Source organism: Camellia sinensis, chromosome 2, assembly GCF_055761805.1.
Source record: "Camellia sinensis isolate YWXY chromosome 2, ASM5576180v1, whole genome shotgun sequence".
NCBI lineage: Eukaryota > Viridiplantae > Streptophyta > Magnoliopsida > Ericales > Theaceae > Camellia > Camellia sinensis.
Window position 1 is genome coordinate 19,748,347 of NC_138962.1, and position 14,140 is coordinate 19,762,486.

The following is a 14,140-nucleotide window of genomic DNA, read 5'->3' on the forward strand; positions in this document are numbered from 1 at the left end:
TGTACATGGGATAAGATTTCTTGTACGAAAAATGATTTTCTCCAAGGGCTGGTAGACCTTGGAAATTAAAACAGATTAATAAATCGTGCACAAGATTCTCACGACTTGTGTTTAGGATGCATGTTTGGTTGTGTTTTAAAAAAATAAAAACACAACCAAACAGAAATATTTTTTGCATATTTCCATCTGTTGAATATTACATAAAATCTTGTTAACGACTCGATCATAACAACAAGAATTCATAATTTATATAGAATAAAAGCAACTGAACTATTACATATTCTGGATAACTTATCCATTTGAACATATACAAGGTTCCAAACCAAACCAGCATACTACATTCACACTCATTCACCCTCATTTGATCATCAACACTGATCTACTCACTCTTTCTTTCTCACCATCAATCTTTCATTTTTTTCTCTTCAAGTCCCCCCTCTCTCTCTCTCTCATGTAGGCTTTATTATAGTACTGAAATTTGAAGCAAATTAAGCTCTAAAGCAAACAAAGAACACCATTTATCCAATAAATAAAACCCTAGAAGAATAGGATTGTAGCCTAATTAAGGATGAGGAGAGTAAGGAGGTAAGGGATGCAAGGACATTGGGGGAATCTTGGGGAAAGGAGGACAAGGTTTCTTAGGGATCATTGGGAATGGAGGAAGAGGTTTAGAAATTGGTGGCAATGGTTTAAATGGATAATATGGGACGTGCGGTGGAAGCGGTTTTTTGTATATCGGAATTGGCGGAAGTGGCTTTTTGTATATCGGATGAGGCTTGAAAACTGGTGGCTTTGGTTTGTAGATTGGAGTTGGTGGTGGGAGTGGTTTTTTGTATATTGGAGGTTTGTAGATTGGAACTGGTGGCGGGAGTGGATTTTCGTATGTTGGAGGGGGAAGTGACTTTTTGTATATGGGCACAGGTGGAGGCAGTGGTTTCTTGTAAATTGGCACTGGCGGCGGAAGTGGCTTCTTATATATCGGTACAGGCGGTGGAAGGGGCTTCTGATATATCGGTACAGGTGGTGGAAGAGGCTTCTTATATATTGGTGTTGGCGGTGGAAGTGGCTTCTGATATATCGGTACAGGCGGTGGAAGAGGCTTTTTATATATTGGTGTAGGCGGTGGAAGTGGCTTCTGATATATCGGTACAGGCGGTGGAAGAGGCTTCTTATATATTGGTGTAGGCGGTGGAAGTGGCTTTTGATATATTGGTATAGGCGGTGGAAGATGAGGCTTCTTATATATTGGTGTAGGCGGTGGAAGAGGCTTCTGATATATTGGTACAGGCGGTGGAAGAGGCTTCTGATATATTGGTGTAGGCGGTGGAAGTGGCTTTTGATATACTGGTACAGGCGGTGGAAGAGGCTTCTGATATATCGGTACAGGCGGTGGAAGAGGCTTCTGATATATTGGTGTAGGCGGTGGAAGTGGCTTCTGATATATCGGTACAGGCGGTGGAAGAGGCTTCTTATAGATGGGAATTGGAGGAAGTGGCTTCTTATATATTGGGGGGAAGACCTTAGGAGGGAAAGGTGGAAGGAAGAACTTGGGGAAGGGCTTTTCAGGACAAGGTGGTTTTTTGGGTAAAGGAGGGTACTGAAAGTGAGGCCAAAGGAAAGCCGAAGTGCAAGTCACCGGAGAGAACTTGAGTTTTCCAGTGGTGGTGAAGGTGTGTTTGCCATCATTGGTTTTGGACTTGAAGACTATCTTTGAGGACTCAAGGCCACTGTGGGTAGGGCATGGTGCAGATGATGCACTGTGAAGCTGTGCATAGCACTCTTCTTTCAATTTTCCGTCTTCAAAGATTTCCTTAGGAAGAGAGACTTTGAATTTTCCTTGTTCGTTGAGCTCTCCAGCAGCTCTTGTTTTGAACTCTCCATTTGTAGGCTTGCAGTCGATGGTTACGCGAAGCCCTGTATAAAGTAAAGCAAATTACAAATACAACACTCCTATGATCACCAAAATTTTCACTTAAATATTTTCTTTCACATCCGTATTCTTCTCCTTACAAATGTAGAATTTAGAAATGTGTATAGTCATCTTTCATTAAGTGTTCAATTAAATGGACAATTGCATATTTGAGTTGTAGGTAGTATCTGTCATTTTGACTGTAATGCTTATTAATTAAAAATCAATGAAATTCTCACTAGAAAATAAAGAGAAATTTGGATTATTAGCTAGCATTTGATTATTAAAAAAAAATAAAGAGTTAAATACATTATTTTTAAAATATGTATTTCTTGTCATTTTCTATCATTAATATTTCAATTTTATCGGTTTAATATTCAATGTATGAAATTTGAGTTTAAAATAATCATTTTTATCTTTTCGGCCCATATTTGTTACTATAACAGTGGAATTTTTGGCAAAATATAGTAACACATTAGCCAAAAGAAAGAGTAAGGGATTTCAACTGGTGAGATCTTAATGTCTTTTGTCCAAAATGCCCCTGCTAACATCAATTAGTTTAGACCACATTCATGTTGGGAGACCATTTGAACACAAATTTCATGCGCAGAGAACTAAACTGACACACTTAAAATGTTGAGAATAAAAACAACACACAATGCATACTTTGAGAGAACTAATGAAACATAATCCCAAAAATAAAAAATAAATAATAAATAAAACGTGAATCTATGTATATAGAGAGTATATATGAGGATGGATCCGAATAGGTAGCTCAACCGATCATTTCTTGTGTTTTAAAACACTTCTTATTAAAATAATATTAGTTAACATATTTTCAAATTAAAAATATTAATACCCACCTTGCTCGTAATTTTTTTTTTTTTTTTTGAAAAGCCCATGAATTTAGAATCATGTGTCCCATGATGATAAAGCCATGGCCACCACTCCTCCCTCCCTCCCCTCATGAAGCCATGCATGGATCAACTATGAAACATTTAAGACAATGAAGACCCTTTTAAATCAATTACAGAATCAAATACAATCTTCATAAGTTTCACCTTTGTGTGTCTCATATGTGTAAGAGGATTGTATAGCCAATATTGTAATTGTTTTTGGTACAGATTAAAAGAACTACTTGGAGGATGATAGAAACTACAAAAACCCTAGTGCATGATCAATAAATGAGAATGTACCAAGCGGAGAGACATGATCAAGAAACACAAAAAGCCCTAGTTCATTCACAAAAACAGTAATAATGTACCTGAAAAAGCTTGACTAGTCTCTATATTACTCTCTGCACAATCTGCACACTCTCCAATCCCAACAACCTCAAGCACTGTTTTATCGCCGCCATAGCAGAAGCTGGTGGCAAACAAAACCACCAGCCAGAAACCGACAAGTGTCCCTCGACAAAGGGATTGAATCCTCATTGTAAGCTTCTCTAAAAAGCCTCTCAAGGCTTGAGTTGGATGAGTATTGGAGTCACAAAGACACTGTTATATATAATGACTCCTAAGAGAGAGAAGAGAAGTGGTAGTTTAAGAGGCTCACAGACAGTCAATTAAGGGAATCACATGAGGTTAGGGGCCCATTGAGATTGACTTGAGCTTGAGAGGAGAGAGGCAAGATGAGAAGGGTAACAGTGTTCAGAGGGGAGAAAGAGAGAGGGGGGGTTATCCAAGGCGTGCATGGCCATTATCTTTCATTGAATGAGATCCTGCTTTTTTTTTTTTGGGGGTATCTTTTTCCATCTGTAAACCTACTTAACCAGCTCTCATAAATACACAGCTTTATGAAAAAATCAAAAAACCAAGGTTAAAATTCGTCACAAAATAAATATATAACTTGGTTATATGGTGAAGTTTTGAAATAGTAGCAATTCTTCTCCATTATTGAGCTTTGATATCACATGGTTGGAAGTTAGAAACAGAAATGTATATTTATGACATTGAATAATGATTGAAAATATTACATATAATTTTATTTTTTATCGTATTTTCTCAATTTTAATCATAAGTTGTAAATTTTTTATGTGTACTTATTAATGTGGTCTTATTGTCATGTATAAATAGGGTAAAAAATAAATTTATTTGTGTGGTGCTCTTCGACAATAAAGAATTGCAAAATATAGTAATAGGTTAATAATTTCTTATCTTTCAATAACTAAATAAAAACCGATTAATATTGTCCCACCCATAAAAAAATTGTTGAGGGAATTTCAAATAAATGAGAAACAAAGAAATTAATTATAAATTAATAAAATGTAAGTAAACCATATGTTCCTGTGCCTCAATGCATGTGAGAGCTATTCATAACACAGTTCTCTTTTTTACCCAACTTGTAATTACATGCTCTGTTTCTTTTTATCTAATACTTTCTTTAAAATGTTTTCAAGTTTGTTCTGAAGATATTTCGATTGAGTATTTTATGATAACTAATTTAGACACAAGAAACAGTGTTACCATACACCAAAAGAAAGAAAACTGTCGATTTTTGTAAAAAAAAATATTAAATTTGAAATTTTGTTGATTAGAAAGATGGTGGTCATAATCAAATCAGATTTAGAAGTTGATAGAAGAGTATTTCTTTAAGTGTGTTTTGTTTTATGGAGTAGCACATCTAAGGACATCTTTGCTATGTCTTGTTCTTAGTTTGGTAGAACTATTTCTCATCAAAAATAAATAAATAATGACATATAAATAGAATTCTCACGTATGATCACTTTATTTTCAATCAAAACATTTATTATTTTCATTAAAATTTAAAAAATATTATTGACGCATCATTCAGGATGTATATTTTTTACAAATTTTCTGTTAGTAAATTATTATCATTTTTTTAAAAAATTAATAAATAAAGATAAAGGAAAAAAAATATCCCATTCTAAGTAGATGGAGAATTGATGGGACATGCAACTATTAACAAAGAAATCATTATATTATGCATGCAATAATTAGCATGTGCTGGTTTTGTGTAAGAGAGTATGGACAATCTCTCTCCAACCACACAGACACAGCTCAAGATGCAAAGCTAGGTTACAAACATTTTTTGAGTTGTTAAATGTCATAATGAAGCAACCTTAGTGGGTGATCATTTAGTGAGCTAGTTTGCTGTGATTTAATAGTCACTTAAAGAGTCTATCTAAGAGTTGGAGACAATCTCTGTTTAAAAAGTTATTATAATATATTGTAGGGAAAAAAAAAAAATCAGTTTACATTGTAGGCAATATTTTAATAATTTAAATATTGATATTTTGTTGTACTGTATAGTTGGAGAGTTGGTTTTGCCATTAATGATCTTTGGATTTTAATAATTTAAACATTTGATTTTATGTAGAGTTTTCATAAAATAAACTAAACTAAAAACTATTTAAACTTATTTCATGTTAAACTCATTCAAAGTTTTACTCACGAACAATTAAATTGATCTAAATTGTATGTGAAAAAAAAAAAAAAATTAACTTCACTAATTGTTCATATTTTGACGAAAGATAACATTGTCATATATCATACGGAAGTTACAGTTGCAGAGAAGAAGCTAATGGTAGTGGTTGAATGAGTGGTGTTTTTAAATCGGTTAAAAGAAGAAAATGGACATTGAAATTATCTTTTCACATTGAAATTTGATTTTAATTTAAATTCTCTTCTAGTTAATGCTCAAAATATGTATGGGTTTTTTGTATCTGATCTATGACCATCCCTTCTATATATAAATGCATCTCATCCTTCCTCTAAAAAATATATATATATATATGTATGGGTTGCATAATTTTCATCAATTTAGACAAATATATATATATATATATATATATATATATATAAGGAAAATGTTTGAGACCCCCTTTGGGGAGGACTCCCGCAACCCCAATGTAATCTTGGCCCTCCATGCATATGTGAATTTCACTCATGTATGTATGAGATCCAAATCATGAGTGGTTCAGATTTGTAAGTGTCTTGTGGGGTCTTCTAAAAGTGGAGTCTCAATCATTACTCATATATATAATTCAAAAGACTACATGAGACATCTATTACTGCTTTCAACATATCTCATTGGATGACAAGGCTGCAAATCCCTTTTGAACTTGGGAAGGTCGTTAGATGCTTCTTTCAACTTATCCTGCTTAGTAAAAGTGTCGGTTTTGATAAAGAATTGTCTCTTACAAACCCATTACTTGACACCATTTATCTTTTTCGCCGGAGTCAACATCAATCTCCTCATCTCTTAACAATAATGTTGTTGGGAGAACATGAAATGCCCACTGTATTATGTTATTATTCATTCAATAGCCTGATTTATGGATATGAGTAAACAAAACCTTCACATGCATCGCTTAAAAAAGTATAATTATAATTTATATTCTTTTTAGACAATTGTGGTTCACATTCCCACAACAATTATCGGCCCTCCATCCTTTCATTCTCATCATGAAAATACATATTTGGGGGTGGGAATGCATAAAATAATTGAAAATTGCTTTGAAAAGTTAGTGAAATTTAACTCGCATTTTGTAAAAATCTTGCGTTTATCATCAGCAATTTAAAAGCTAAATAGTCCTCCTATTATCCTCATATTGGAAGGAATATCAACCTGTTTGGTCTACATCAAACACCTCATTGTCATTGGCCTCTCTACATGTGGGCTTTTTTTTAAAAAACAAAAAAACAAAAAAATTTCTCTTAACGTATGCTATGTTTGCAAAATGCATCTAAGATTTGAACAAAAAAACAAAAAAAAGGATGGAGAGAAGAAAAAAAAGCAAACAAAACACAAACAGAAAAACAAAAACAGATACTAGGCATTTTTTCATTGTTTCTGTTTTAAAAAACACGAACGAAAAAACAAAAACAGAAATTGAAAACAATACAATACAATAGATCCTCAAGTGGCATTTGACAACATCGTCAATTTACTGTTTTCTGTTTTTTGTTATTCCTCTTTTCTTTCTCCTTTCTTTCTCTTCCCCCCTAATAATGCTATACAAATATTCAAATCTCACAAAATGCTTTTACACACAAATGTAAAACAATTCCACATTCCAAACATAAACCACCAGTGCTGAAACTAATGAAGAGAAACAATGTCCTAAACAGGGGCGCCGCTTATCTTATGTCCTTTTACCTGAAGTCATTGTACTAAAGCCAGCATTGGTGTTGAATTTTCTCAAAAGAATATAGCTCAACAGCTCATAGAATCATTCACAGGAAAAGCCAAGAAATCAAAAAAAAGAATCTAGACTTCCACAAAACTGTATCTTTCCTACCTCAAATCTCCGTCAGTTTTGCTTTAAAAAGGTTCAACTTTCCGCATCCTAGAAAATGAAATGTAATAAATTTCTTCCTCGCACTACCATGAGGCAAGTCCTTCCTGGCCTATTTTTCCAAAATCTACTTCACTTTTTGGGCTCTCTTAAAATTACCAAATCCCTAACTTTGAATTACAAGACTCTAAGCCTCATCACAATACTTTGTGCAGCCATTTATCTGGGAGAGCATGTTAATCTACTTCTTCTTTTTTGATTTGTTGGACAGAGATTGAGCATATGCAGTTCCCTGAGAGAGAGACAGAGAGACACAGAGAGACAGAGAGAGAGAGACTGATCAGTTAAATCCTCCTAAAAATTCCTAGAAATAACCAACTTCAAGTTAAATAATCAGTTTTTTTGTTCTTTTCTTTTCTTTTTTTTCACTAAGTTGAAAATATTCAGTTTATTCGCACCATATTGCAAAAGTCGAACCAAGGTTAAAGAAAAAACCAATGGCAAGAAGTTATGGTAAACAACACACCTGCAGCCATTCGTCCATTGAGGCATCAGTTGTCTTAGTTCCAACTTCAACCTTTGGTGCCCTCTTAGTTTTCTGAGAATTAAAATACATAAATATGGAAATGATTACAGCATTCGTTTCAAGGAGGAAACAACAGCTAATATAAACAAATTAAATATTAACTCATGGAGATATAATAAAAGAAAAACAAAATCCAACCATGTCTATGTCCCATACCAAATACAATTTATCAGAATTGGTCACATACACACACACACACACACACACACACAGGAAATTAGCATATGAAGTCCTGAACAGACTAAAGAAGGACAACAAAGGTGCCTCTCTCTCCTCAAAAACACAAAACTAGTGCCAGATCTGTATCATAGATAACAGGCAATAAACATCATACAGCTTCCCAAATGTATTAGTTACTAGGTCTCATTTTATAAATCTTACTTTTCATTTTTTTGTGTCCCAGACTCCCAGTTTATATGTCAACGTTTGACATATAAAAAGTTCAATGAGTACTTTCCTATGTTAGCCCCCTTCAAATTTATATTTAAATACAATCACTTCCACAAGAAAATGATTCAAATATGATAGAGAGAATTTGTGTAAACATTTAATTCAAATTTGCTCTCCTCAAACTGTGTGCATAGTCAAACATGCAACAAAAAATGGGAAAACAGAAGTACTATAGAACAACCTTTTGCATATAGCACTAATTTAAATGAACAAATTCCAAAATCCAAACCACCCACCACCCTCCCAACCCAAGTCCATAATAATACTAATAATCGGATAAATTACACTAACCTCCCCAAGGTCCATGTCATTGGGGGTAAATTTTAGGGGGGATGTTTTAGGGGTCTTAAGCATTTTCCTAAAATCATATGTATCATATATGTATATATAATACCCTATGCAAAAGATAAAAGAGATCTTCTGCGAATGGAACAGTTAAAGACGGTAACCGAGTAAAATTAAGATTGTCAGAGTGAATACATTCAATTAAATGAGATAACCTAGGTAAATAACATCTTCAACATGTTTTATAGCATAAGATGAACGCATGTAATTACCTTGGAAAGGTGCTGTATCTGACCACGAATCCATATTCCAAGAAAGCCAACAAGGGCGATTCCAAGGAAAAACAGGAAAACAGACTCGACACTGACAAGGCCACCAGCTTCAGTAACTTCAATGGTACCATTGTAGAACGTACTCTGGTATGGGTTCTGGTCTATCTCGTAGACAATGGTGCCCACAAGATCAAATGTTCCGGGCTGCAACAGAAAGAATTACTGACTGCTTAGGCTTAAGCAAAAAACTCGTCAAAATTTAAAATGAGAACCACAATTAAAATACATAATGTTTTAAAGAAAATTAACATGTCATGCATGAACTTCCAGAGCAATGGATATACCTGCAAAAATTTGCTGACAGCAAATATGTATGGAAAAGAAGCCTGAGCTGATGGAGGAACTGAAGCGTTGTTAAAAACCTGGAGAACACAAACATATACGTAACTGACTGAGCCAAATTACAACAAACATTAAGAACAAGAAAATGAAATAGAGCAACAAATGTTAAAGGTGGTTTAGATACAGAACGCAAAAAAGACGGGATGTAGGTATACATGGTGTACCATACTGCAAAATTCCAAAGAGCTGAGAATGGGATAGTGAGAAGTTTTGGAAATTTAGTGGTGTGGAAATGATTTCTGGATTGACAGAAAACATGCAGTGGCAGATTATGTCAGAGGTGCAGGTAATGATGTCTTCTGGGACTTTAGGTTGAGGAGGAATGTGTAAGATTGAGAGATAGTTGGCTGGCTAAGCTTCTTAGTTTGCTTTATAGGTGTAGGGGAGCGGGAGAGCACCTTTACTCATTATGGTGGGTTGCAGCCGAGAAAGGGAGGCTTCAGGTGAAACGCTTTTTATGTAGTTTTGTTGGGAGGAGAGGGAGGGTAGTGTTTCCTTGGAAAGGCAATTGGTTTGTTTAGACTAATGTGTCACATAATGAAAGTGTGGGAAAGGGTGATGGAACGCCGATTGCGAGATATAACAGAAGTGTCAGAGAATCAATTTGGGTTTATGCCTGGCAGGTCAACAATGGAAGCGATCTATCTTTTGAAGAGAATAATAAAAAAGTATAGAATGAAGGGGTGGTGACCACTATTAGATCGTCTACTGAAGAGACAAATGAATTTCCTATCACTGTAGGGTTACACCAATGATCTACCTTGAGTCCTTATCTCTTTGCTTTAGTTATGAATGAGTTGACAAGAAATATTCAGGATGACGTGCCATGGTGTATACTTTTTGTAGACAATATCATGCTAGTGGATGAGACTAGAGAAAGAGTTAACACAAAGTTGGAGATTTAGAGAAATACACTCGAATCTAAAGGATTCTGGATAAGCAGAACTAAGACAAAGTACATAGAATGTAAATTTAGTAACAGTAACAATGAAAGCAGAAGATAAGTGAAAATTGATAACCAAGAACTGCCTAAGAGTGAACATTTTCGTTATTTAGGGTCGATTATCACAACAGCGGGAGAGATTGATGCGGATGAAGCCCATAGGATTACGACAGGATGGTGTAAATGGAGAAGTGCGTCTGGGATATTGTGCGATAAACGAATACCCACTAGATTAAAAGGTAAGTTCTATAGAACGACTATTAGACCGGCAATATTGTATGGGACGGAATGCTGGGCAACCAAGAAACAAGATGTAGATAAGATGAGTGTGACTGAGATAAGGATGTTAAGGTGGATGTGTGGTAAGCTTAGACAAGATATGGAAATGAGTGTATTCAGGAATAGGTAGGAGTAGCACTGATGGAAGATAAGTTGAGAGAGAATCAATTGAGATGGTTTGGTCATATTCAACGGAGATCAACAGAGGCAGTAGTGAAGAGATGCGAGGAGGTGACAGTAGATGGAAGTGTTAGAGAACCTGGTAGGCCTAGATTAATGTTGACTAACATTGTAAATAGAGATATGGCTATACTTAATTTGATTAACGAAATAATCTTTGATAGAGCCACGTAGAAAAGAAGGATTCACGTAGTCGATCCCATTTGATGGGACTTAAGGCTTGATTTGGTTTGGTGTTGCCTTTGAAAACATGATATGGAATCCATTTCTTGTTTTCTTATTAATCGCGATATGGACAAAAACAACATCTCTTTTAATCAAGCTTAGCTTCCATTGGTCCTCCTATATCCTACATGTTTTACCATCATTTCCTGAGACACCCTTTGCCACCATCATGACCAAATATGTTTTAAACATTATACAACCAAACAAACCTAGTCAACTAGATGCACATCTCTAGTATAAGAAACCATGCAAAAAAGTAAATTAGCAAATAATTACCTGTGAAGTAAGATTTTGAACCAAAAGGCTATGATCAAAAGGAAGATGAACACTGGCCTTGATTGCAATGACAGTCACAATTGATTCCCCTGTTGTCATCATCCAAGAGTAGCAAGTGAGATAAAAGCTATCTACTGGATACCACTCAATACAAAGGCTAAGAAGAACTACTGATACAAAAAGTAGGAACAACAATGCATGATATTACTGAAGAGCACAGAGCTGCTAACCATACATTGATATGAGAAGCTGTCAAAACTTCATAAAAATCATAATACTGTATGACTTGCCCCAAACACACAAAATCAAGAAATGAGAATATTACCCTCATTTTTCATTCCAACTATTAGTTCAGCCTCTTCCCCTGCTGCTACGGCTGCATAAAGAAAGAAATGCTATTAAAAACACTAGTCCAAAAAAGGAAAAGATAACATTTTTAACTTAAAAATAAAATTAATTGATAATGACAGATGGAATTCTCACATCGCGAAGGATTTTTTCGGAAAAAGCAGATAGTTTCCACTCCCGGAGCTGGACTAAAAGTCCCGTCCCCAAAAACTTCAACATCGTCACCAACAATCCCAAGATCACCTCCTTCTATAGCAGCTTCGGCAGCATCAGAAATTTCTACATCTGAATCCGATTGAGACCTACCAACTATCAAGCAACATACAAAACTATCAACAAACTTACACATCAATAATTCCACAAAATCTGATCGATACCAGTAACCAGATACACTGCTAAAGTACGTTTTGGATAAAATGTACCAAAAGAAATGAATTAGCTTTAATGAGCAAAAATTAGTTGACTTTATCAGTAAAAGGAAAGAGAAGAACTTCCAATCATGAATTCAAAAAGTAATCCATAAAAAGCCACTACTAGAATCTGCAATCCGAATCAAATTCGTATCGATCGTACTAAACTAAACATTCATGGATCAGAATTCATAGACAATCATATGAAGATAAGAATTCACCAATAACTAATCACGCAATCATCAAGACAGATGATGAAATTGGGGCATATAGATATACACAATATTCTCAGGAATAGATATACAATCGTAGAAATGTAACCGAGATCTGAGATACGAACCTTGGAAGAAGGGAGAGGAGAAGAGGAGAAAAGCTAGGATGTATGAAACCCTAATTCTCATTTCGTAGCAAGAAGTGAGAGGAGAAAGAGACAGGGATCGAAGAAGGCGCACAGGAGGACGAAGAAGCAGCACGAGGTTTTGCTCTGTTTCGCTTTTTTGTGTGTTTATTTTTGGGTTAATTTGAGCATCTTCGATTTTTTATTTTTATTTTTTTAAAAAAATTTAAATAAAAACTTGATTTGGTATCGATTGCTTTGACGAAATTTTATCAGATTTTCGGTCGATTGGAAAAATTATCGGGAGGACATATTGTCGGTGCAAATTTTTCTATAAATTGTAAGATAATTTTTAGGGCAAATTACATATACACCCCTCCAGGTTTGACAAAATTACAGATACCCCCTGAGGTTTGAGAAATTACGAATTCCCCCCTGAATGCTATATTTGCATAAGAAATTAGGGGGTAATTTGTTATGAAATATAAACCTCAGGGGGTAAATTGTTATGAAAATACAAACCTCAGGGGGCGGGATGTAATTTCCGAAACCTCAGGGGGGTATCTGTAATTTAACCAAACCTGGAGGGGTGTATATGTAATTTGCCCTAATTTTTAACGTTGAATCAGATTTAGTATCAAATTTAAATTTAATGAAAAAAGTAACTTTTTTCTGCTGATGGTTTCACAAAATTGATATCAAACTAAGAACGGAGCAAATTTTTCACCAAATTGAGAATCTGCGTAAGCCTTCACCAATTCATTGTGCTGTAACGTTGCAAGTGAGCCCACCAGTCAACTTACCAAACGTCCAACCGGTCGACCGGAAACAGATTCAAATAGTTCAAATAAATAGGTTCAAACAGTTCAAAAAGGTAATAAAAAAATAAAAAATAAAAAAATTAGCCTTACCGGTCGACCAACCGATTGACCCACGGGATGACCCTTCTTTTGATGCACTGTTGGAGCAACTGATATCAGATTGAGAAAATGAGCCATTTTTTACTCAAATTTGGTGAAAAAATTACTGAACTGTTGGAAATGCTCTAAGTGGAAGTTGGGAGATAACCGGCTGGACATCCGATCAGTAGTCCAGTGCTACTAATGAAAGGCTTTATCCATCTCCTTGATGAAAAGTTAATGATTTTCTCTATTTGATACTGATTTGGTGACAGCATTATAGCATCTCTAATGGTTCATCAGATTTTTCATCAAATCTGAGTAAAAAAAAAAAACGATTTCCTCTATTTGATATCGCCTGCTCCAACGGAGAAATTTGGCTTTTCATCAAATTACCGGGCAGATGACCGGCCGGTTGACCAGTCAATGCGAAAAAATGAAAACCTGGTTATAATCTCTCTCTCTTTCCCTATTTTTCTTTTAACTGAGAAAACAAAGAGGTGGTCGATCGAGGGGTCGACCTCCTAGTGTAAAATTTTTACAAAATTTTGCTTGAGTTGGTCATCCGAGTGGACGTCCGACTGAATATCCAGCTGGTCGTCCGATGGGTCCACACTCAACGGCTACACACAGTAATTTAGTAAAAGGTGCAACACATCTTTAGTTTGGTGAAAAATTGGGGCTGTTCTCAATTTGATAAAACCGTTGAAGCCAAAAAAGACGTACTTTTTCACCAAATTCAAATTTAATGATATATTTGCTTAACCGTTGGAGATAGTCTTTTAACACCAAAATTGGAGTCTTTTCACTAAACTTATATTTGATGAAAAAAAATATGTGACTTTAGAGACCCTCTTACACTACTATTAATGAATATTACTTTAACCCTTTTATCTATATATTTATGTATTTTGATCCCTCTTTAACTAAAAATGTTCACCTTTGCAAGAGATTTATTTTTACGATTTTTGTAATTGAATGGGTTGAACAATTAACGTGTTGATCGGGCATGAAGCCAAACAATGGTATGTTTACCACCGGGGGTGGTGGCTTAATGGAAAAAGCAACTCATTTTTACA

General features: G+C 35.1%; 2 protein-coding genes across 2 annotated transcripts; both read right to left on the reverse strand.

Moving 5' to 3' along the window:
• Positions 1-226: 226 nt before the first annotated feature.
• On the reverse strand, positions 227-3,394 carry LOC114259755 (uncharacterized). The gene is made up of 2 exons (XM_028199779.2): positions 3,174-3,394; positions 227-1,914 (listed from the first exon to the last, which is right to left on the reverse strand). The coding sequence occupies exons 1-2, from the start codon at positions 3,340-3,342 to the stop codon at positions 563-565; spliced, it is 1,521 nt and encodes a 506-aa protein (XP_028055580.2). The 5' UTR covers positions 3,343-3,394; the 3' UTR covers positions 227-562.
• A 3,369-nt stretch (positions 3,395-6,763) lies between these two features.
• Positions 6,764-12,472, reverse strand: LOC114259754 (translocon-associated protein subunit alpha). Its single transcript, XM_028199778.2, has 8 exons — positions 12,166-12,472; positions 11,551-11,724; positions 11,393-11,443; positions 11,068-11,156; positions 9,107-9,184; positions 8,763-8,966; positions 7,696-7,767; positions 6,764-7,461 (listed from the first exon to the last, which is right to left on the reverse strand). Exons 1-8 carry the CDS (start codon positions 12,224-12,226, stop codon positions 7,411-7,413), a joined length of 780 nt encoding a protein of 259 aa, XP_028055579.2. The 5' UTR covers positions 12,227-12,472; the 3' UTR covers positions 6,764-7,410.
• Between the last annotated feature and the right edge of the window lie 1,668 nt (positions 12,473-14,140).